A 25,646-nucleotide genomic window follows, 5' to 3' on the forward strand; every position below is an offset into this window, starting at 1 on the left:
GCCCAGTGCTCTAACCACAGTGAGACAGGAGAGGCACTGATGTCACTATTAACAAATTTATGCATATGACACTTAAATGGCAAGTAAAGAGGGTGAAATTGGGCCCATTGAACTGGGAAAAAACGAATAAGGAATTTTTACCATTTACTTCAAGGCTAGAGACAGAAATTACACATAAACCAGTATAAGTGATCAGAAACCAGTTCAAATCTGTAAAACAACATAAGTTCAGTGCACATAAACCATTTTCAAAATAGCTGAAACTGGTTTAAAATAAACCTGGATGGATGTAGTGTTAAATTTAATTGATTTAGATTAAGTCAGTTTATTTTAACTTCTATCCCAGATCCCCTCCAGATTCAAATTAACTCTCAGTCCCCCAGCATCCCAGGATGCTTTGCACCTCCCACGCAAACCCCCTTCACAGGGTGGGCAGGCTAGCCTTGGCCCAAGCTGCCTGCTCCAGCTGAGCACAGAGGCCAGCTATAGTGACCCCTGGCTTCTGGCCTGAGCTACTGCAATCATGCAGATGCATTTCCAGAATCAAAAGTGAAGGTCTGTTCACTTGCTTATCAGTTCAATCTATGCAGCTTAGACTAAACTGAGAAGATTGAATCAATTCAGCCTCGGGCTTTTTGACACAGACAAGTGCAGGGTACTGCATCTAGGAAGAAGGAACCAGCAACATACCTATAGGCTGAGGAACACCTCTCTTGTCAAAATAGTGACAGAAAAGGATCTTGTAGTCATTGTTGACTCCAGGATGAACATGAGCCGCCAATGCGAGGAAGTGGTCAGTAAGGCTAACCGTACCTTGTTGTGCATCTACAGATGCATCACAAGCAGGTCCAGGGAGGTGATCCTTCCCTTCTATGTGGCGTTGGACAGGCCACAGTTGGTGTACTGCATCCAGTTCTGGGCGCCACACTTCAAGAGGGATGTGGCTAGCACTGAGAGGGTCCAGAGGAGGGCCATTCGCATGGTCAAGGGGCAGCAGGTCAGGCCCTCCAAAGAGAGGCTAAAGGGCCTGAATCTATTCAGCCTCCACAAGAGAAGGCTGAGAGGGGATCTGGTGGCCATTTACAAACTTGCCGGAGGGACCAGCGGGAATAGGGGGAGGCTCTGTTCCCCCGGGCACCACCCAGGGTTCCTAGGAATAATGGCCACAAATTGTTAGAGAGAAGATTCAGGCTGAGTGAAACATGGAAGCTAGTTATTGAAAGGCCCTACTGGGTCATGTAGCTGAGGTCCCTATCAAGGTAGCATTACTTGCTATGTTATGCTTAATAGGTGTAATGCTGATATATTATTTGCTATGGCACATTTTGCTAATCCCATTTAAGATGTCTTAAATAACAGTGCTTCTACCATGTCAGCTAGAAGTCATTTAACAGCCTTACAGAAAAAGAGGACGGATAGTGATGTTTTTAAGCACAAAAGAAAAATATTGCTCTCTAATCCCTTGTTCCTTATCAAGTCTATATAAAGCTAAGGATGCTGTTTCCATATCTGTAAGTTTAACTAACACACCTTGCCTATCTGAAAAAGCTGAGGTGAAATGTTTTTACCCTGGTAAAGCATTTTAAGTAGAAAGTGCTATAAAGTGTGTTGTATATTATAGACATACAAAAAACTAGAACTCTTGGTATCTTGTGTATTATAGGTATATTCAAAACCAATTTTAGCAATAATTTATGCCCTCCTTGTTGGCTACGTTCTTTAGCTATTTGTGGACTGGTGTCTAGGCACATCCACACACCTTCTAATCTTTCCCCATGAATCATCAACCATCACCTAGTTACCTTATAACACTTCCCCAGTTCTTTCTGGCAGCAAAACATCCAGATATGAATCCCACTGTCCAGATGCACCCACCCCAAAGTCATACAGCTTTCTGCTAGGATTCCCAAATCTCTTTCAGAATTACTCTTTTCTCTATTACTTTCCTCCGCTGAGTATCTACCACTCACATTATTCCTTCCAATTCATTTTTTTATTGCTACTCTCCTTAAGGTGCTTTGTATTACTGTTCTATCCTAATTAAGGCTGGCAATTTCATGCCACTTGGTACTTCCAATGCCTGCAGGACGACAGCATTCACAGACCCAGCCAAGATCAGTGTCCCATCTCGCTTTGCACTCGAGAAAAAAATTCTTTGCCCCAAAGAACTTGCTATTTAATAAGACACTGCAACAGATGGGTATAAACATCTGAAGGACTAGGAAGGGTATGGACAGAATAATGTGTGATTTACATAGGACAGGTCTGTGCACTGCTAGAAGGGTCTGAGTCAGCACCAGACTTTTTCTTTTTCTAGTCTAATAATCTGGCACATCGAGAAAGTTTGCTACTTGCTGTCTACTTAGTAGATATCAGCTGACAGCTTCTGATATGTACCCCATATAGAGACATAGTTAGAGAAAAGATTTAAGAAATGCTAATGTAGTGGTTTACTGGACCAGTAGGAGGCAAATTTACAATATTTACTCTAATCCAAGATGACCCTGAATTAAAGTGACCCTCCAATAATTAGATTTTATACCTGGATGTTACAAATTTGTTAAAACTTACCATGCAGAGAATCTAATTATTGAGGGGTCATCTTAAATTCATTCCCTCTGCTGCTGCTGCAGGGAAAGCAGTTGCAGGAGGGCAGGTAGTGAGGGAGGGTGAAAGCAAGCAGGTTGAACCCTGCCCTTTGCCCCCCCACACACACACGCACACACTTTGACTCCTGCCACCCATCCCCCTTACCACTTGCCCCCACCTCGCTGTCTCTGCCCCCCCCACCTAACTCTCCCCCCCCACACCTTGGGATCTCTGCCCAGTTCCCCCTCTCTGCTGCTTACCCTTACTCTGCTCCAACAGGCTCTGGCTCCACTTCAGCCTGGGGCAAAAAGCATACCCTCAGCCCTGCCAGGTAGAGAAGAAGCCAGACCTAGAGCTGGAGCAGCTGCCTGCCCCCCACCACCTTATTAAATGTGGGGGGAACCTTGTCTTGGGAGTGAAGTAAATACAGTATTGACTTCCTGCTGCAAGGCAGGGCACACAGCTATAACTGAGAGTCAAAACAGTTTTTAAAATATATAGAGTCCAGCTAACATGAGGCAACAGTCACTGAAACAATCCTCAACAAGAATACTGATGAGAGGTCTTGTTCCACTCAAAAATGAAAATACAGCAGGAAATCAGGCAGCTATTGATGTACTTAACCTCTCAAATAAAAAATAGATGGCTAAATGAATTGGGGTGGGGAGAGAAGGGGAACACTATTTTGCCCAATGTATTCATTTACCCAGTAAGAAACTTATTACCAGACAAAAAGTAAAAGCCACATCTCACAGACCAGCTGAAGCTGTGCTCTAAAAATGGCAGCCTGGTGACAAATGTTAGCAGACTTGGCAATTATATTAAATTTGCTGAGCTTATGAGAAAAAGCAGTTCCTTTAACTTGCGCAACTGACAGCTTAAACTGGAATACAAAAAAGCTTCTTGCACCTCACCAGAACACATATTCCACACTGAGAACCTAGATGACAATTCTGCTACCGATAAAACTAGATGAAAATCCAACACACAAATGAGATGGCCTGACACGACTAAAAGGAATGAAAATTTAGTTTTGCCAAGTAAGCAAAACAAACATGAACAAGGCTGTTAGACAAAGGTTATTTCTACATAAGCACCATTTTGTTGTTACTGATTCTGAGCAAATCCATGAATCCCAGCATCATCTTGCACAACTTTAGTGTTGCTCAATGTATTAGGTAGGCCTAATACAGACATGCCTTGAGTGCTTTTCCCAGTACATCATCCAATTAAGTGTTTCTCTGCTCCTAAAATGTCAGCACTTAGTTACTTCTAGGACACTTAGGTAGTCCAACGAAAATTTATCCCCTATGAAAAAGCATCTTGATACAGGATTTTGGTAAAAAATCTTATTAGAGTGCCTAATTTTCACCAGTAATGTTTAGACTGGTCAGTGCTTATTTTATGAGAGAGAGAATGATTCTTGGTTGGATCTGTGTATTACTTGTTTAAGTCCCCAACTCCCTTCTTCATCTTCCCAATAATTAAACCAAATCTGTAGGGCTCAAAGTGACTAGGGAGGCTGGCTCTGCAACAGATGGAGCAGAAACAAAGACAACAAGCATGTGGCTGCTGGACTTCTGCCATAGCCTAATCAAAAAAAACCCAAACATGTACTCAGTTTATTTATGAGAAAACGTGTTTTATGATGGACAAGTGTTGTTCAGAAAACTTTTCACGAGGAACTGCTCAATCCTGGAAACCTATTTGTAAATGTTGTTTGGACAGGTTTTTGTCTTTTCCAGGAAAAGAAAAACTGATGAACATTTTAACTATAGTTTGCTTTCATGAAGTTTAGTGAAAACATGATCCCGACAATGAAGCCAGAGAAGCTAAACAGCTGCAGTGCCAATATAGCGCTTGTTCTTTATATCAAACAACAAGAGCAACCTTAACTGGTTTAAAGCATCATTGTCTTTTAACAATGGTGTGCTACTCCTCCTAGCACAGGGACATGTCATGTACAGAGATATGGCATTGTACTTTGTTTCACTTTCTTTGCAATTTGGAGGCCCAAATGTCATACAAAATGCATGTTGTGTTTCTATAAGCAGCTGTAACCTATCTAGTATTAGTGTCACTCCAACATTGGTACCACCTTTAAAAGAGCGAGCTATATCAATAATGAGTATTATACACAGTGGGCCCACTTCTCGTGTTTAGAGGCTGGGGCAGGCCTAGAGAAATGGCACTCAAGTCAGTGGAGTGTCAAGGGAGTCAGTTTTAGTCAGCTGCTCCAATTATAAAGCCTCACTTCAGTTCACAAGAGTACTCTGGTAGTGTTACATAAAACACAGGACCAGACATTAGAAGTTTACTATCTATATACTACAAACTCATTAGGGGAGATCAGCATCAAATAGGAAGGGCCCTATTCCTCCCAGCAGCACCTGGGGTGACGAGGAACAATGGCCAGAAGCTGCTGGAGAATAGGCTCAGGTTAGAGATTAGGAGGCACTATTTCAGTGTTAGGGCAGCTAGGATCTGGAACCAACTTCCTAGGGAAGTGGTCCTCGCTCCTACCTTGGGTAAATTCAAAAAGAAGCTGGACGAACACCTGTCTGGGGTCGTGTGATCCCAGCGTGTGCTCCTGCCGGGGGGGGGGTCAGACTAGATGATCTGTTTAAGTCCCTTCTGACCCCAAACTACTATGAAACTATATTATATAGATTTTTTCACTTGTATACAGACAATCCTCAACTTACAACGTTTCAAGTTACAATGTTTCACACTTACAACATTTATAAATTGACACTGTTTCAACTTTCTGACATCAGTTTCGACTTTACAACACTTGATCTAAACAAGTCTGCTGCATCACCCATCTCCCTGGAGAACATCTGTCCAAACTTCCGTGGACGCTTTCTTTAAGAAAGCAGACAAGACTCCAGAAAAACCTGCAGCCAAGATTCCTGAGAAGACTCTAGCCAAGAACCCTTCAAAAATTCCAGCAAAGTCTCCTCAAGGAAGTCCTTCCAAATCAATATGATTGCTATTTACAATACATTAATGTATTACTCATCTATAATTGATTGAGTACAAAATTCTGGGTTATTTTTGGTGAAAATAGGGTATCGGGCCTTGGTTCAGGAACCAATCCCCCATTTATAACACTGTTTCCTATGGGAAAATCGGTTCCAAGTTACAACATTTCGACTTAAAACATGATTTTCAGGAACCAATTGAGTCGTAAATCTGAGGATTGCCTGTACTCTCACACAATACAGACTGCCGTTGAGGTAGTGCTGCCTACCTAAAATTCAGTAGAAATTCACTATGCACCTTCTGCTGTTTTAACACTTTTAAAAAGTCACTGCTGCATGAATGAAGGGAGAGGGTGAGGCACTGACAATGAAATTGGTTTTCAGTTGGCCCAGTCATTAATTCAGGCAAGTCATTCTAAGCACAAATCTCAGTTTCACAAAGCTCGTTCAATAAAATAAATATTTACTATGCTATCAAGTCCTACATCCTTCCTCCAGCAGTGATTAATACCTTATAGGACAGGAAAAACCTATTATGCCCCAGACAACTTTGCAGGGTTGTACATGGAGGGAAGCCATACCTTCCCAAAAAAGTACAGGAGGCATCAGGTTATACTCTGAAGCACAAGCAGTTAAGATACCCGTGTGATCGTAAAATCTGACCCGTACCTACAGTGGGATGTAGAGACTTTAAATAATTACAAATCAAAAAGGAAAAAAGCAAGTTTACTGTTCCTACATTTTTTTAAATTACCATATCTAAAACCTAGTATTGTAGAATGTATTGTAAGGAATCAGACTTCCGTGGCACCATGCTAACTTTGGCTCACTGTCCATACTACCACACCTAAAGCTTGCAGCTACCCCTTATAACTAAAACTGATCATGAATTTTCCAATGAAACTGTTTTTCACTGAAAAGTGCTATTTCATCAAAACCAAGGTGTTTCACATGAACATCTCTGTTTCAACACACATTCACACAAACAAAAGCAGAGATCTGTCAGAAACTTGCCTACTTCCCCAACACCTCATCTAATAGACTGGATCCCTGTTCTATATCAGAGAACCTAAAAGCCCTAAGAGGCTCAGTCAAAAATGGGGCTTTTGGAAATCCTTAGGTCCCCTCTTCACAATAAGGGGCATTTATACACATACCTTTTCACACTGCAACATGCCAGAGATCCGACGCGTTGCAGCAGACTCAATTAATCAAGTCTGCTCCACATGCAAGCTGATGTACAGTGCTGTGTTGCATGCAGTTGCATAATTGGCAAAATGCACATCAGTGTGCAGAAAATGGCAGCGGTGCTTTGCAACTAAAAATTCTTAAATGTGCATTAGTTCAAAAGTGCGCCGCCACCATTTTCTTAGCGCTGATGCATTTTGCCATTTATACAAACCTATGTGTCGCAGCACTGGGAGCTTTTAAAAACGCCCGGCACTGCAATACAAGCATATATACAAATGCCCAAGGAGCCCAGAAACCCTAAAAGTTCTTAGACTTAGAATTTCTTGGTTCCACACTCTGTGGAAAGGGAGTCCCTGACACCAGGAGCAGCCTGGAGAGTCCCTCTGGCTCCTGAGCAGCTGGTTACCTCATTTTGGAAAAGTCAAATGTGAAACAACTGATTTTCCAAAATCACAGTGTGTCAGTTCTTGTTTTATTGGAACATTTCAAAATTTATATTTTTGAAATATTGGAATTTCCCACAACAAAAGGAAATCCCAAGGCTTGAACAGTTCCAACTGTTAACCCTCTCTTGCTATAGGGGTAATGGCTTCTGAGCATGTTCTAAGTCTAAGATGGAGTCCCCAGGGTATATTTGAACCCTGTTCCCATTATAACAATACAGTACATTTAAAAAAAAAAGAAATTATTTACTGTGACATAAGCATCAAGAGTTTCATGGCTTGAACTGCTACTTCATGGTCCTTGTCCAGAGTCATGGACACAATTCGATCCTAATGGGTGTAAAATGACAATAAAAAGATGTAACACTTTCTGTTCTGGATATATGTTTATTTTTGCTACAGACAACACATCTAACCCTAGTAGCCAAGAGACTTATTTCAATAGTTATTTCCTAGGAGACATAAAGCAACTTGATTACTAACAAGTTGTTCTCTAACCCTTGAAAAGAAACTGCATTTCAATATGTTACTGAATTAATCATGGATTAACAGTAATTGCATAAATTCTACAAGAAAGCAACTGTAGTTTTCAAATTAAAAATGACCATTGGCAAGATGTTACTAATTGTACTTCAATATGTTAAAGCAGGGTAAAGTCCAAAGTACCACTGTTACACAGAACCAATTTCTGTTATCAAAAGAAGTTGGAACCCTATTGAAAGAGCAGGTCTTGGATCACGTGGCTTCTAGTCTATAGAATACCCCCAGCCATATTCCGACTTCATGAATTCTCCTTCTTGTAGCTGGCCATGCAGGAAATGTAGCACCTCATAGGGATAGAAGAGCAAGCGACTCTCAGAGGATCTCTACCTCAGAGTTTGTGGGGAACACTAACATTTTTCACTGGCTCCAGCATAAGGCCGCAACACTAAGGCCCCGTTGAGCCTTTACAAGACTCCTTCCCATAGCTGCACATTTAAGATAAATTGCTATTCACATACCTACAATTCTAAAGTTTGAGGGTTTTTTCAATGCAAATTCAAGTGCTGCCATTTTTTTTCTTTTAAGGAGACTTCCCCAAGTCAAAACAAAACAGCATCTTGAACACAGGATATCTAGAGGATGTACTAGGAAAAGAAAATCAGTCCATGGCTCGTTGAGAGAAAGTCCTTTATTTAGCGTGCTAGGTGGAAACTACAGAAACTGCTATTCACTTATTTCACCTTTTGTCTTCCACCTGCCCATTCTTTAGGTGCCCACACAAAAGGGGAAGCTCTACAAACCCACCGTGCCCTGAAGAATTCTCAAGAGCCATGCAGAAATGGAGCAAAACAATGTGAAGATCATTTTAGAAGACAGAATTACTATTTACAGATTGACTACTTTGAGAGGGTGCCCTTTGAATATTGGAGGAGTCTAAAACAGCACATTTGCATACAACTTGTTAGACTGCTACATTCATACAGCATCTTTCAAACAGAGGGATCCCCAAGCATCCTACACATTGGAATCACGTTATCAGTCTCTGAAATCCAGGCCCCTCTAAAGTAACACCCCTCAGCTGTTAGCCAGTGTGCAGCAATGCTACAAAGATGAAGTCTGGAAATAAACAGGACTGCTGTAAAGCTGTTTACAACATGAGCTGAAATTAGAAGGGCAGAATTTTACTTACCAGAGTTAAAACTGAGCCACCAGCATTAATACCCAGCTGCTTTCAAGAAGGCCCAAGAGATTTTTTGGAACCCTAAACAGCCAAGGCTTGTCTTTTACACCTCAGCTGAAAAAGAGCATTGTTGGCAGAACAGCTTGTACTACTCCACCATGCGGTAGTACTGGGTCAGTGCTAACACAGAGGGAAAAGTAATGACTACTGAGCCATCAAGATCCCTTCCTGCGACATCCTGGGTCTTCCTACCCAAGTAATGACAAGGCCTCACCCTATTGGGCTAATAATAGCCGATGAAATCATAACCCAAGGCAATCTTAAAATGTAGAGTGCCTGAATAAACCTGTATGTGGCAACATGATCAGTGCAGGGTACTAGGATCATACTGGTCTCTACTAAGGTCACCCAACAGGCTAATTGTTTACAATCTAGTATTTGACTTGTTCAGACTGGAGACCCTTCTGCAAGGTTCATAGTCATGCTGAATCTGCAGCCATGCATTTGAATAGCAGTGGGAATGGATAGCAGTGGTAACAGAGGACCACTGAGCTGAATAGAGGGGAATAATCACTTCCCTTGCCCTGCTGGCAATACTCCTACCAATGCAGCCTAGTGTGCCATTAGCCTTCTTGGCAACAAGGGCACACTGTTGGCTCATATTCAGCTTATTGTCCACTGTAACCCCAAAGTCATTTTCTACAAAGCTGCTGCCCAGCCAGTCAGCCCCCCAGCTGATACTGCTGCACGGGATTCTTCTGTTCTAAGTGAAACGCAAAGTCCTGCACTTAGGATGGAACAATCCTGTGCACCAGTACCAGCTGGGGGCTGACTGGCTGGGCAGCAGCTTTGTAGAAAATGACTTTGGGGTTACAGTGGACAATAAGCTGAATATGAGCCAACAGTGTGCTCTTGTTGCCAAGAAGGCTAACAGCACACTAGCCTGCATTGGTAGGAGAGCTGCCAGCAGGGCAAGAGAAGTGATTATTCCTCTCTATGCAGCACTTATGAGGCCACATCTGGAGTACTGTGCTCAGTTTTCAGCCCCCTACTTCGGAAAGGATGTAGACAAATTGGAGAGTCCAGCAACAGGCAACAAAAATGGTGAGGGGGCTGGGGAACATGACTTATGAGGACAGGCTGAGGGAACTGGTCTTATTTGGTCTGCAGAAGAGAAGACTGAGGGGATTTAATAGCAGCCTTCAACTACCTGAAGGGGGGTTCGAAAGAGGATGGAGCTAGACTGTTCTCAGTGGTGGCAGATGACAGAACAAGGAGCAATGGTCTCAAGTTGCAGCAAAGGAAATTTAGATTAGATATTAGGAAAAAACTCTCTCACTAGGTTAGTAAAACATTGGAACAGTTTACCCAAAGAGGCTGTTGAATCACTATCCTTGAAGGTTTTTAAGACCCAGCTAGACAAAGCCTCTGCTGGGATGATCTAGTTGGGGATGGTCCTGTCTTGACTAGATGACCTCCTGAAGTCCCTTCCAACCCTAATTTTCTATTATTCTAACATATAAATCCATTTCTGAGGTGGGAAAAGGGAACAGGGAGTCTTTGGGATATCCAATATTGACCTCTTTGTGGCCAAGAGGATGAACATAGTTGTATGCAGGATCTGTCAATACCATGTTAAACATTAGACAGAGCAAAAGGGAAATGTTTTCATAAATGAAGAGAAGCATGTCATCAAATCCCTCACTAAAAGAGCCAAGCATGCCATCTCCACAACATGCTTAGCCCATGCAGGCCAACACAGTGAGGAGCCCAGTTTGCTCAAAATATCAAATGCCATGTGCCCAGTCAAAACAAATCTAAGAAACAGAAAATGGTCATCCATTTACCTTGAATCTGCTAGTAAAGAGATCCATTTTGGAAACAAGCTCTTTTCTGCTATAAATTCCCTGAAGTCCCAGAAGACACTTCAGTCGCACTTCGGCTTGCTACAAAACAAAGAGGAATCTGCTAACAGTAACAAATCTTTGTTGCTGATGTGATTTACTTGTGACTGCCATGTACACTATTGGCCTAAAAGCCCTATGAGTGTCTACAATAGGCTGATTAAAAATTTTATATTTCCTTACCAGATACATATCAATGTATAACTAACAAGATATAATGGGCCAGCAAGCTAAAAAGTGATCTCAAAGCTTGTGTTAAACAACCTTACGTTCAAACAAACTCTCACTGAACTTATAATCAATTGTCCCAACCAAGAGGGGGGTATCTCAGAACTATGAGTCACATATGAAGGTTGTAAGGAGGTAAGGTCTGCTCTTGGCTTTTATGTCCTGTTTTTCTTTCAATGTCTTCATCAGATATAAATTAAACTACTGTGGGAACTTCAAGAGATGACTAAAACTCAAGGGACAACACTCAGGAGTAACATGCAAAGTAATAAATGTAAGTTACACAATGCCAACTCTAAATCAGCCTAAATCATCTCAGAGGGTCAATGATGCACTTGCATAAACTTTCACCAAGTCTCCCCATGACTACTTTACACTAGGGAAATCTCTGCATAATAGAGTTCTCAGTGTAGGCAAAGTCTGTCATGTTTATCACATCAACCAGCAGTAGTTAGTCACATTTAACCCCATGTTAGTTAATACACATTTAAGCATGATACAATTTTGCAGTGCAAGCAAATCTTCAGCCACTATTTTGTGTTTGGCCAATATATTTGGTTTATACAAAAAATTGTTTTATACACCACATTTACTCAAATATAAGACAACTTTGAAAATAAGACAACACTGCAATAATTAGATTCTATATGTGAAAAATGTATAAATTTGTTATAATTTTCCAAGTATGGAATCTAATTATTGTCTTGAATTTGTTCCCCTCCTGCTGCTACAGCAGGGAAAATAAATCTAGGGGGTCAAGGTAGTCCCCTTGCCCTCCGCCACCCTCTCCAACTTCTGTCCTCTGCAGCCCCTTCCCCTTTTGCTCCAGACCCTGCTCTTTCTGAGCACATGGAACTGAAGGGAAAATTTGAAATCACTGACCTTGAAATAAACATAGCTGTAGCAATATGCATATAGTACCCATAGACTTAGTTCATCTAGAATTAATGCATTTGACTGTTTTCGGAAAGTGCTTTAAATTTTAGCACAGGTACTCCAGAAACAAACATTTAAGAAGCACTTTGGCACCTACTTATCCACCTTTTGTACGCTAAGATCACATGTAAACTACACATGATATTAATCTAAAGCCAAAAGGACCATGATTTACCATATAGTTTGTTGGGCTGGCCCCATCAGTCAACAGCATTTAAAGCCATGGTGACCCCACAGCTCAGCACTGCTCAGCATGTGTGTGTACTCCAGATACCACCCCCAACAAAGGATCCATGTGCTAATTAGCCCCCAGCTCATGACTAGAACCAGGTAATGTCTTGAGTCCTGGGATTCTCCAAAAATGTATACGCAGATGAAATGCAGGGCAACCAGGTCTGGGTCCAGCTCCACCTTATAAAGGACAGAGCCAAACTAATCATATGGAACAAGCGGAGAGAAGCACCGACACAGGGATTATGGGTGAACTATTTAGGCCCCCATTTGGTGATGTTTACCAGACACTGAAGGCTGGTAAAGAAACAGGAATCTTTGGAAATGGGAAAGAAAGGTACACGTCATCTATGGGAATGAAGAGGAAGTCTAAATGTATTCAATACAGTGGCTTATCATGACTTTAAAGAGTTAGCGCTGAGGGGGACTGAGTGCAATGGGCACTACCATATATCTTATTCAGATGGACTGCACTACCTTATCCTTGTGGTAGGTTTCCATCAGCAACTCAGCCTTTTTTGCCTAAGATCAAATGTAGCATTTTTGGCACCAGGTTGAGGGTGCGAGGGCTGGCTCTGGCCCTCCTGGTGCCAGCCTGGTATTGTAGTAACTCCAGGCTCAGTGCTAGTTCCCTGCAAAGGGAACACCTGCGGTTGTTTTGTAAGGCCCACACAAAAAAAAAAGTTTCCTATCAGCATCTCAGCTTTTTGGGAAGATCAAATGTAGCCTACTATGTAGCCCCCTGCTCGGGTCTTTCTGTATTTCCTTGTGCTTTGAACATTGTCATTTGAACCTTAATATTTCCTAATAAATTAAATTTTTGGCAGCAAGGAAAGGGTTTTGGGGCTGGCTCTTGCCCTCCCAGTGCCAGTCTTGTATTGCAGTACCTCCAGGCCTGATGCCAGTCCCTCCTGGGGGAACAACTGTCTGCTTTTTTTTTTTTGCGCTTTTTTTAAGGGTCACACACCAAAAAGGTTTTCATCAGCATCTTCTCAGCCTCTTGGGCTAAGATCAAGTGATCAGGTGAATGCCTGATCAATGCTTTAAGGGCAGAAATAGAGATTGACATAGTGTATAAGGAGTGGAAGAAGGAAACCCAAAACTCAAAACAATGGCAGCGGTGGCAAGTAACCAGGAGGTGGAATGTAAGCAAAAAAGAAAGTTTAGAGACAGATGGAGATTGGACAAAGGTAGAGAAGCAGAGAAGAAAGAAGACAAAAAAGATGGGAGCAACAGCAGAAGTAGCAACAATGACAGAGGCATGGGGAGAGGAACAAGGCTGGAGGGAAGACCAGAGCAGAGGAGAATGGGAGAAAACAGGAGAAGGTATGTTGGATGAGAAGGAGAAAGTGGCAGGAGCACAATGGGATGCTGGCTCACCAGAAGCAGCACAACGGGAAGACATAGAAGATTCACCAAGAGATGTGAGGGAGGATCGGAGACTGCAAATAAAAGCAATATCAACTGGTGATGGAATGCAGACAGAATCAACAATGAACAGATATGAGTTCACAGAAAAGATGCTGTTTGAGATATTGGAGGTATAGGCAAAACACCAGCCTGACTGCTTTCCAAAACAGAAAGACTTGGGAGCTTAGTGGAAACATGCAGAGGAACGTGGGAGGGAGGAATTAAGAGGGATAAAGTTTATAGCAGGGAAAAAGTCAAGGGAACAAGCAATTATAATAAGAATGTATAGGGATTTATTAGAGGCAAAAGACATAGAAAGGTGGATGGAACTGCATGTGTAAAGAGTAATGTGTATAGAGATGGTGGGGAACAAATACGGCATTTGGACAGGGTCATGGGGGACATGAGTTGTGTTGAGAGCAAACGAGTAGAGACCAGGTGAGGTGCAACACCTACCATTTGTGATCCAGCTGGGGCCCCACACAGGTTTTATAATATGCCATGGACAACTAAAGCAATGCAGCAAATGCAGCAGAGAGGGGCACCTGTATGCATACTGTCGCTCATGGTGTGCTAACACATGTGAAGGGAAGGGGCATAGAGCTGCAGAGTTCCAGGAGTCCTTAAAATGCACTACCTATGGTGGGGAGGGACACCTATTGCACAAGTGTCCCAAAGCTTATGCAAGCAAAGTCAGACCCCCTGAGGAACAGCATGAATCAGAAAGGGACAGTGGTGGAGAAAAAGAGGTTGAGAGTGAAGTAGAAATAGGAGGGGAGGAAACAAGGGAGGAAAGGAGAAAGAGAGGAGTGTAATATCTTTAGCTGAGATGGCTCAAGAAAAAACAGAAGAAGGGGATGGTGAGTGGAAGAGAGCCCAGACATGAAGGTGAGGAAGCTGAAGAAAAAAGAAATCCAACAAGCAGAAGAAACAGAGGTGGAACAAGTAAAAGACCCTGGGAGTCATGGAAGGAAAAAAATAAAGGGGGAGAAAATCATGAATAAGAAACCAGAAAGCAAGGGGATCAAGTCAGAGCCATTAAGCAGCTTCCCACCATTAAACCCACTGGGCTCCAGTGTGGAGTGGAGAGCTGCAGGAGGGAAGCAGTGGGGAGGTGGGAAACTGGACCCCTTCCTGAAGGCAAAGGCAGTCAGGCAGCTTGCAAAAGCAACAGGCATGAGAGTAAGGGAGAGGCAGAGGGAGGAGTCAACCACAGAGAGCAGCAGTACCAGCAAACCTTTAAGGGACACACGCACTCCTTAACACAAGCACAGCGGCACTGGTTATAGCATCTATTAATGTCAGGAGCGTACTAACAAGGAAAAGATGGGAACAGATCAAACCAACGTTAAGACAAGTAAGGGAAGACAATCTACCTACAAGAATGTGGGATATCGGAGGAAAGAGATTATAAACACTTCCAGGAAAGGTGGAGATGGGGACTATCCTGGTGATCAGGGACAAATGAAAACAAAGCAGTTGGAGTGGAAGTAATATTCAAGAATCCAGAGATGAAAGCAAAGTAGGTGGAAGATATCACCAGTGGCAGATTGCAGCAAATGGTACTATCAGCTGGGGGAGTGGAATTAGAAGTTTTCAACACATATGCACCACCAGAGCAGGAGGGGGCTGAAGGCTCTGCTTAGAAAGCTAGCAGTTTACATGCTCAAGGGAGACTAAAGATAATAGAGGGGGGCTTCAATTGCATAATAGAAGTGGGTGACAGAACAAGGGAGGGAGGAGACGGAACTTTAGACAGCTCATCCACATTGTTAGCAAATATCATTTAAAAAAAGGAATCACTAAGATGTGTGGGCAGAGGAGAAAGTTTTCATTAGAGCTGACCCCAGTGAACAGAAACAATCAAGAACTGACTTTGTATTTCTATCAAAAGAAAGAGAGATTAGGAAGAAAAAAAACATAATTGTAACTAGGGGAACACCGATAAGAGATTTTTAGGGCCAATACCGATGGCCAATTTTTAAACGAGCCAAATCGGCTGATAACGATCCATTTGCTAATATGCAGCCTGGCAGCTGGGCGAGCAGTATCGGGCTAGTAAGTCTGTTGTGGGGAAAGGGGTGAGGGGAGGGAATGGGCGGGGGCAGCAGATTGGGACCTCCACGGTAAAAGAGGGAATGGGCTGCCCCAGCGGCAGGCACTGTTCAGCCAGGGCAGAGAGGGGCACACAAGCGGCTCCTCCAAGGGTTGCAGGGAGATGAGGGGCAGCTCCCACTACTACATGCACCCCAGGAGGGCATGCAGGGCATGTGCCCCTGTATCTGTGCACAGGGCAAGGGCAGGCTGCCGCTGCAGGCTGGGGCCGGGGCCAGTGCCAGGCTCTTCTAGGCAGGGGGCTGGGTCAGGCTGCGCTCAGGACAGGCATCAGTGGCACTGAAAGCGGGGCTACGGCAAGGGGGCCGCAGCCTCCCCAAATTCGCTGTAGCCCCTGTCGCAACACTGCCATTGCCACTCACCCCAAGTGCAACCCCCTTCTACCCCCCCCCCCCCCCCCCCGCCAGGAAAAGCCTGGCACCATCCCAGCCCCAGCCCGCTGCAGCAGCCCACCCTCACCCCATGCAGATCTAGGGTCATATGCCCCCCATGCCCTCCTGGGATGCGTGCAGTGGTGGGAGCCGCCCCCCCCCCCCCAAGCAATCCACAACTCCATCCCGTGCTTCACCCCAGCTGTGCAAAACCTGCCTCTGCTCCACTTCCTCCCTCACCATGGAAGCCTCAATCTTCCCCTCCACACTCCCCTACCCCAGCAACAGACCTACCACCCAGATCCGGCTGCTCTCCATGCTGCTGGGCTGTGTTCCTGGCTGCCTGCATGCTGCGGTAGTCATGCACAAGACATTTATCAGAGACATTATCAGCCACATCAGCCAAAAAAAGCCAACTGCCAATATTGTCAATTTTCCTTATATCAGTGCTGATCCAACATGGGACCTATGTATCGGTGCACCTCTAATTGTAACATTTAGTGATCATGATCATTGGCTGCTGAAGGCAGAACTGAGTCTTGGTAGGAGCCCTGTAAGAGGAAGGAGAGTGTGGAAGTTAAATGTGCAACTGCTACAAGATGAGGAGACGCACCAAACAAACACAAGGCAGCATGAAGAATGGAGAACACTGAAGAAATATTTTAAGAGGGCCAGAGAATGGTGGATGATGGTGAAAAAGAGGACAGGAGAACTCTTCAGGAAAGGAGGCCAAAGAAGCACGGGGAAAAAAAGGAAAGATCTGAGAAAGCTGCAAAGCAAAATGCAAGAGCTGCTAAAGGAAGCCATAGAAAGAAGACAGGTCTGAGGAGAAGAAGAAACAAGGCAAGAGATAAAAAGCTGATTTAAAAGAAAGATGAGAAAGAAAATGTATTTAGCACAAGCACCTTGGGTGGAAGAAAACAAGGAGTGGTCCCAATACTTTTTTCACTTTTGGGCAAAGAAAGAGCTAAAAGCAGTGCAAGAAGCTGGTGGTACCCAGGTGGAAAAACAGGAGGAGGTGTCAGATGCAATGAGAAGATTTTATGAAGAGCTGTATCAGAAAAAGAAAATAAGAAGATTACAGTTCTGTTGGAAGAGACTGAAGAGAAAGTATAGGAGGAGGAAGCAAAGAAGACAGAAGAAAAGATAAGCTTAAAGGAAGTGGAAGAGTGCTTAAAAACCTTTAAATGAGGGAAATCACCAGGAGCAGACAGACTACCTATGGAACTTGATGAAAAATTTTGGGCCTGGGTACAGAGGGATATAGTGGAAGTTTTCAATGAAATAAAAGAAACAGGAAAAGCAAGGAAAGATTTTATAAGAAGCACTGTGATCTTACTCATCAAGGGGAGAAGGAACTTCTAAAAAAGTGAAGACTGATTACACTCCTTATATAAACTATAAGTTAATGGCCAAGACACTGGCTTTGAGAATAAGGAAAACCCTCTAAAAGATAATACATGAAGACCAAGTATGCACAGTACCAGGTAGCTCTCCAAAGCAATCAGTGTGATTAGAGATATACTGTCTCACTTCCAAAAGTGGAAAACAAACACAGTTATAGCAAGTCTACATTTAGAAAAAGCATATGACAGAGTGGATCATGATTACTTATTCAGAGTGCTAGGAAAAATGGGGTTCCCAGAGAAATATATATGTTGAATATGGCTATAGTATAGAGAAGGGGAAAGTCAAAACCAAATTAATGGGCGTCTAAGCATGGCTTTTAAAATCCATACAGGGTGAGACAAGGGTGCCCGTCGCCACTAATATTTGTGGAAAGCATGGAACTGTTAGCACAAAGAATAAGAAAAGACAAGGTCATAAGCAAAGTAAAGATACCAGGACAGGGACAGGTAAAATGCATATTATATATGGATGATGTAAATGCAGTAGTTAAGATATAGACTGTTGATGGAAAGTGTGCTAAAGCATGCATTGGAGTATGGAGAAGCAACAGGGGCTAAACTAAATGGATCGAAAAGCACCATAATGGGAGTGGGAGACTGGAGGGACTTGGAGAAGCTGGGCCTTCATATAAGAGAGAGAAAAAAATCAAGCGTTTTACGGATCCCAATGACGCTGAGGAGAAGAGCAATACCGCATGGGAAAAGGTGACAGCTAGGCTACAGCAAATACTTTGGTTATGGTTTGGAAGGATACTATCCTTTGCCAAAAACATGCTGATGGTTAAGGCTGTGCTACTGCAAATTATTCTACATAAAAATTGTATTCCCACTGATGTGATGGCAGAGAGCAAAAGTACCAAGAAAACTATGGGTGTTCTTCTAAAATGCCAAAAGAGAAAGACTAGCTGTATTTGAACTGTACAAGCAAGAGAGATGGGGACTGCCAGAGCACTGAACAAGCAAGAGAGATGTGGGGATGTAGGCTGACAGGCTTAGGATTGTTTTTCTACATGAAATATGTATGCATGGTATGCAAGGCAGTAACAGAGAGAAAGGGGAAAGTAGTGCGTATCACCCAATTTCATGCAGCTGCAATTCTGAGGAAATAGGAAGTATATCAGACCTCTCTGAAGAGTCCATGGGCATGGCAACTGCCAATTCACTACATCAGGATGGAAGGTTTCATGCAGAGGTATAAAATAGGGAAAGTAGAGCTGGAGGTCCTGAAGGATCATAAGAAATTGATGAAAGCAGTAAGGGAGAGATGGTGCTGATAGGAAACAGGATGGTGCTGGTGGGAAACTTCACAGAAGGGCAAGCAAGGAAGGTGTGGGGAGCAGTGGTGGGTAAACAACTAAAAGACAAACATGCTGACCTAGCATGGATTGTTCTTACTGGAAAGAGGTGCAACATAAATGGAGCTTGACAAGCTCATCAAGGTGCCCAAGGGAGAGGTGCGGGGATGAAGAAACAGTGGGACATGTTTTAAAAGTGTACATATGCAAAGGGAGTGGGAAAGGGTCTACTACTTTCTGGATGTCACCAAAATAAACCTGCTGTTAGCATGGGAGATGTTACTATGTGGACTCATACCAGAGGAAACATTATTTAGGACTTTATTAGCATCTGTTAAAACTAGTTTAAGGAAAGCAAGAAACCTCTGGGTTTTTTAAGGACTTGCTTTCACTGAAAGAGTATCTGAAACTGGAAGGGCTGCATGAACTGAAATACTACATCAATCAGGACAAGGAAGAAATTGGAGAAGAGGCAGAGAAGAAGTAGAGAGGAAAGGACTGGACACACTTGTTTCACTGAACCAGAGAGGACTGATGGTAGGGACAGAGGGTTTCAGGTGGTTACTGAAGTAATTTTGCACGGGTTTCTGTATGAAGAAAAAGAGTTATGCAAGGGTTTTTTGTGGGAAGTTGATGTGTGTTGTGCAAGGGTTTAATACATGTAGTCCTATGTTTTTGGATATGTAGTTGTTTTTGCTATATGAATTTTCATAAAACAGGGATATTCAATATGTGAAGTTTTGTAAGTCTTTCTTCGTATGGCTGATGTAGATATAGAACAGCAACTATAATTTTACATTTAGGAGGTTGAGCCAGACAATTGTATCAGAAGCAGGAGCAAATATCACTGTAATACCTCTTTCATATACGTGGACTGAGCATTGAGTTGTTATATGGTCCACGATCTGTTCTGGGTAACCATGGTTGCACACTGGAGAGTTAGGGTTTTCCATTTGTGCATCAAGTATCTGCATCTCCCATGGTTTAGGCAGATACGGTTTAGAGTTGCCCATGAGTGTCATGGGAGATCAAAGCCAGGGACCTTCTGCACTGGATCTATCACAAGATATTTGGGACATCCTGTGAACTCCATTCAGTTTTCCAAGTTTCATCACATTTGAGTCACATTGTTGTGACTTCAAGCTTCCAAGCTTCATCACGTTGAAGTCACATTACTGAAGGTCAAGTGTGTGAATCCAGAAGGGTTTACGTGACTTTAGGTGATGGCGAGGGGCATTACTGAGGTCCTGGTGGATAGGGAGATGTTTGTTTTCCTTAATTTCTTGGACCTCCTATACAGTTGCTGGCTCGCAACAAATGGGTGAAGGAGTGATATAAAACAGCACAGGCAGCCAAGGTGTTGGGGCCAACTTGAGGGTCCCAGCAATGCACCGCATTGCAAAGTCCAGTTGGATGTCAACAAGTCAAGTGTGACTGCTTCTGGTCTATACCGGTGCACAGTACTCAGCTATGGAGTATGCAAGCCTCAGCACTGATGTCCGTAAAACAAATGCTCATGCTCCCCAGCTTGTGCTTGTCAATTTCTGGAGCAAATTGATCTCTGCCTTTGCAGCTACCTTCTTCAGGTGGTCGTCAAAGGTTAACGGGCAGTCCAGACCTACTCTGAAATAAGACAGAGTGGGGTTTTACCACACAGTGTTGCCACAGAAAGTTAACTTCAGGGTATGCTTAACATTCCTGTTATTAAGGTGGAATGCATTGACTCTTGTTTTGCAGGGATTTGGCTTGAGTCTCCATTTTTGAAAGTGGTACTCCATGGTATTCAGGTCCTCATTCAAGGTAGACTTGATGTCATTGCAGGCAACTGCTTGCATTGCCAAAACAAGATCATCCACATATACAAACTTGCACAACTTTGTTGGTGGCATACCGCTTGTGTATATATTAAAAAGTGTTGGTACAAGTACTGAGCCTTGTGGCAGTCCATTACTGAGGAACTGGGGTGAGCTGACTCTGTCACTCTGGTGGAAGCGTAGTCACCTATTGCTAAGCACTGTCCATATCAGATGTAGCACTTGATGGCAGGGTAGGATCTTTGCAAGCTTCAGCATCAGATCTTTAATCCAGACCATGTCATAGGCTGATGACAGGTCTACAAAGGCTGCACAAATCTTGGATTTTTTCTGAAGAGCAGCCTCGATGTGCATTGCAAGTGCCAAAACTTGGTCGTAGCAACTTCTCTTAGGCCGGAAACCGACTTGTTCATCGGGGATCGCTGGCTTGATAAAAGGGCTAATTCTCCTGAGGATGATATGTTCCAAGAGTTTATAGGTTGTGCAAAGGGGTGATATTGGTCTATAGTTTCCTGGATTAATCACATTTACCCAGTTTGAGAACTGCAATGACCATCACCTCCCGTTATGCTTAACTGCTTCCTAACTGCAATAAAGAAATGGAAGGCAGCTGGTGGGGATGGTATCCTCCCAGTATTTCTCCACCATGTAGGCCTCCAGGGACTCCAATGTCTGGCAAAACTACACCAACACCATGGAATTTGGATGCATACTAAAAGCTTTGTAAGTGTAAGGTGATAAGTGTGTTTTTAATAACATTTGTAAATAAATAACAAAAAAGGTTCCTATCAGTATGTTTGCCTAATATAGGCCATGTTTTTTATAGCCATGCTCAGTGTTGGCTGCATTTAATCAACTTCCTAGTTGGTTTCCACTACTGAGCATAGATAATGTATTTAATCAGGTTTCCTTGTGTGCAAATATAAGACAAGGAACTTTTTCCCCCCATACTGACTGGGAGGAAAAAAACTTATTTTGTATACAAATAAATAATGGTATTTACTCCATTTATTTCTCTGTAGGCCAATATTGCTACTTCTCAGATGTCAAATAAAGCCACTCTTACTATGAAACTTAAATTTGTCAGTAGTAATGTTGGCAAAAGCAATGTTTCAAAAGTCCAAGGCTTTAAGAACATTAAGAGACAATTATTTGGAAGGCTCCAACACAGAAGTTGTTTTATTCTGTGCAATTTCATAAACAAGGATATTAGCAGAGCCCCTGGAACAGATTACAACACAGGATTTATCATCATCTTCTACATAATTTTTGATTAATTCTTTCTAACATGTCAGGAAAAACAAAGGAAACCCAAGAAGTGCAGACTGCCTACACAAAGGCAATCTATTACTATAGGCTTCCCACTCCTCAGCTTCAAAAAGAATGGAAAGGATGCCATTCAGTAGTCAGTTTTGATTGACAACTCTTACACATAATTATTAGAAATGTAAAGTGAAAGAGCAACAACTAGGAGGGTTGATTTTTAGACTGTCTAGTTCAGGGATGCTCAAACCTCTAACCCATGAGCTAAATCTGGCCTGAGGAGCCATGTCACCTGGCCAGCAGGGCTCCCCATGACCAGAAATTTGGAAGCAGGAGAGCAGTGGCAATTAACACAGCCTGACTCCCTTGCTACCAAGTTTCCAAGCCCTGCTGGTCAGATGACATGGCCCTGTGCACAAGGCCCATGCCAGCATGCAGGTTCAGAGCTGTGCATCAGATCAGGCCCATGGACCAGATCCAGACCACACACCACCCATCCAGCCCATGGGATCAAAACGTTGGGCATCATTGGTCTATTTTATCCTGCTGTAACACTTTTATCAGGCACAGCTCTTGAACCATGCATACCGCTTTAAAATTAGAAGGTCCTGTTTCCAGATCTGAAGTGCTGCACCTGTCAGGGCTCCACTAAACTCAATGTGGAGTTCCATTTAGGATCAAAGCCTAAAGCTGACTTAGTTATCATTGACTAATGCCAGAAGTACCATCAGCCAATGCTCCTCAGCTCTGGATTGAGCCACCCCCACTATTCTATTCTGGGGCTATAATCCTGAATAGAGACTGCCTTAGCACTAAATATAAACTTGTGATGGTTTTGTTAGGTGGTCGGATAGCTGTGGGAGCACGAAGAGATGACTGTCACTTGCAGTTGTCAATCAGGCAGTACTTGAGTGTAGGTCTGCAGATGCAAAGAGTTAATGCCCTAGAATTGTACCACCTGCCTCCTCCTAATCTCCCCTTCCCATCCCAGATCTGTCTTAACCATATATGTAAATGCATTTTTAAATATCAAGGAAACTAGCCTAGGGAACAAATATTCTTTCCAAATGATCTCCTTCCCTTACCCTGAGCACTACACTTTTGCTGAAGTATAGACAGCCTTGCTTCCTTTTCCTGCACAAGAATCACCATTCTAGTCTCACTGAAAGCTGGTATGTTCGATCTCTCAAATAAATTATGCTCTGAAGAGTGATCATCTAAAAATAGGATTAGGGTATCCCCAATACATTTTCCCATCTCAGTAATGGCATAGTTGACCTGAAATCAGATCACCACTGAAAGATCAATGAGCCAAGAAATAATATCAATGTCTCCAGGGGACATCAAAAAGGTTTCAACACCTGCCTAGGTAGCGCTAGTTTTGAAACCGAGTCTTACTCTTTTTACAGTACAGAAATAGGGTTTCATTTTCAGTCTTATAAATTCAGTCTGGGATCCAGAAAAAAGGGGTATTTTCTTCTCTTTAGCAATAGTAACAATCCTCCAACTGGAACATAGGTTAAAAGACTGCCAATGTATGAAAAGAATCAAATCTACTTGCCGAAAGTAGTATTTTCTTTTTCCTGAAAAGTTGAAGTTTAGGGCTTAGAAAACATATGAGTTGATTATCTTTTGTGTAAGAAGATACCATTTTTAAACAGATGCTTTAATAGGAGATGTAGTTGAACTACCATGACACATAAACAGAGCAACTTTCACAAAAGGATGCAAAGTCAGGAAGCCCTTCAATAATAACCTCTCCAGCCAATCTGAAATTAGACAGGATGGCCTTGTGATAAATGCACAGCACCCTGATTTCATTAGATCTGGATTCTTTTTCCAATGAGAATATCTCGTGCTTAGCACTCCTTTAGCATCCTACAGGGGGCATCCAATTATTCCCTCCAAACATCACAACAGTGTTTTGAAGAAAAAAAGTGACTCAAGAACAATGTAAATACATTTTCTTTCAGGAGCACTTAGATATTTTTAATGGGGTTTTTAGCTAGTTAGAAGAAAATGTTCTAGGAAGACATATAGGTTTTAGCTGTGTTGGTCTACTGGCAAAAGTATTCAGAACTCTTGGTAGAGGCGATATCTTTTATTAGACCAACTAAATAGTTGCAAAAAAATTCTTTATTTGCAAGCTTTCAGGTTCACGTGTCCTTCCTCAGAATGCACAGATTGTAACATTTCTCCCAGGTAGAAATGAAACTTCATATTGCACAGGAGAATGGAAAGGTATTAGAGGTTCCCCATGGTGGAAAAGCTCATTTTATGCAAATTAGGCTTAAACAAAAGTTGGAGCAGTCTGGTTACCTCCAAGGTGTCTGATGGCAAGCAAGGGTTGAATTTTTCTTCCTTCTTGGTAAGGTGTTTTCTATTGCATAGGAGAAAGGGTTGATGGAATATATCTCCTAGCTGAGGCAGTTCTGTTGTGTAGAGGTTGTTTTCCAGGTATGCAAATTCAGCTCAACCAAAAGGCTGGAGCAGGGGTGGGATTCTCCAGGTCCCTGGTGTTGCATTTTTGCTTTTTTGTAAACGTTATGAAATTTTCATCTCAAAGCAGCTATTTAGTTGGTCTAATAAAATATATCGCCTCCATCAAGATTTCTTCATATTCTAGAAAGAGATACACTCAACACTCCCACGTAGGTAAAAAGCTGCACTGAGACATGGATGTGCTAAGCACGTGCAAATTGTGCACATTTTCCTTTCCTTACTATTTCTGTCCCCACTCCTGCTCTTCTTCATTCTTTAACTGCCCTTACCCTAGCCTAGACTTTTTTCTCCACTGCCTATCCCTTCTTTTCCATATCCAATTGTTCAGATTAGTACTTGCTAGCCAAAAACCCACAGTAGACAACTAAGTGTTTCTTTGAGCTCCAAATGAATCCTCAGGTGCCCAAGTTTGATAAACAGGCCAATAGGCAAGTCGGTTAATTAAGCAGGTGTTTTTATTGAACACTGTTGCCAGATTCTGTATTTAACTTTTTTATTAAGGACTGTACCTCATTAAAAAGCAAAAAATTAATTCTTTCTAGAAGGCAAAAATAAACTAGTGAAGACATTTCAGCAAAAAGTTACCCCCTTGGGATGTTGTTCCACAGTTCTTACTAGATGAGCACAGGGAAACATTCATATTCTATTTTGAACTCAGCTCTGCTAAAAGGCATGAATTCAGAACACACTGTTGGATATAGGAAACAATTTCTATCCCAGAATTAAGTCTTCCTATAGAAATATCATGTTAAAATGGCATCTCTGTGGCAAACAGGAGCCATTGCATTCAAATCAACCTTTAAAGACCAAACAATAAATTAAAAAAAAAATGAAAAGGGAAAGCTGAAGGTTACTTTGGAAAGCTATAGATTATCTGACTTATGTTTTCCTATACTCAATACATTTTTGTGAATATTTGTGCTTAGCATATTTGGGGGCCTAAACGGCTTGGTAAATATCTCTAAGCTTATGCTCTAAGGGAACTTGCTCTGGGAGGTGTTGGTTTCTATCACTCATCCCTACCAAAAATGGCATACAATATTTTAAAGGAAAAATGCTGGGAAAGAGTGAGGAGGAATGGAAGTGGGGAATAAAATGTAGATTATTATAAATACATTTCTGTCACAGCCCCCAAAGTGCACTACTCTCATTTTGTTGAGGCTTCTGTGATTTAACTGTGGTTTCCTGCTTAAGTCACAGCCTGGAATGCAATAGAATGTTGTCATTTTATTAGACATGTGATTGGAAATGCAATCCAGATCTTATTTTATCTCACTTAGTCTTGCTTCAGCAGTTAC

The 25,646-nt window shown here is 42.5% G+C and overlaps 1 protein-coding gene across 4 annotated transcripts in view; it reads right to left on the reverse strand.

Moving 5' to 3' along the window:
- Positions 1-25,646, reverse strand: part of LOC102563066 (cohesin subunit SA-2) — a 99,185-nt gene that overhangs the window by 42,821 nt on the left and 30,718 nt on the right. For 3 of the 4 annotated variants that reach the window (XM_019485138.2, XM_019485136.2, XM_019485135.2), the window contains exons 12-13: positions 10,718-10,816; positions 7,458-7,537 (exon numbers count right to left, since the gene is read on the reverse strand). In XM_019485138.2, the coding sequence (XP_019340683.1) occupies positions 7,458-7,537; positions 10,718-10,816 (179 nt within the window). The remainder of the gene's footprint in view (positions 1-7,457; positions 7,538-10,717; positions 10,817-25,646) is intronic. The other variant, XM_019485137.2, reaches the window with a different exon arrangement.

This window comes from Alligator mississippiensis, chromosome 1 (genome assembly GCF_030867095.1).
Source record: "Alligator mississippiensis isolate rAllMis1 chromosome 1, rAllMis1, whole genome shotgun sequence".
Lineage (NCBI taxonomy): Eukaryota > Metazoa > Chordata > Crocodylia > Alligatoridae > Alligator > Alligator mississippiensis.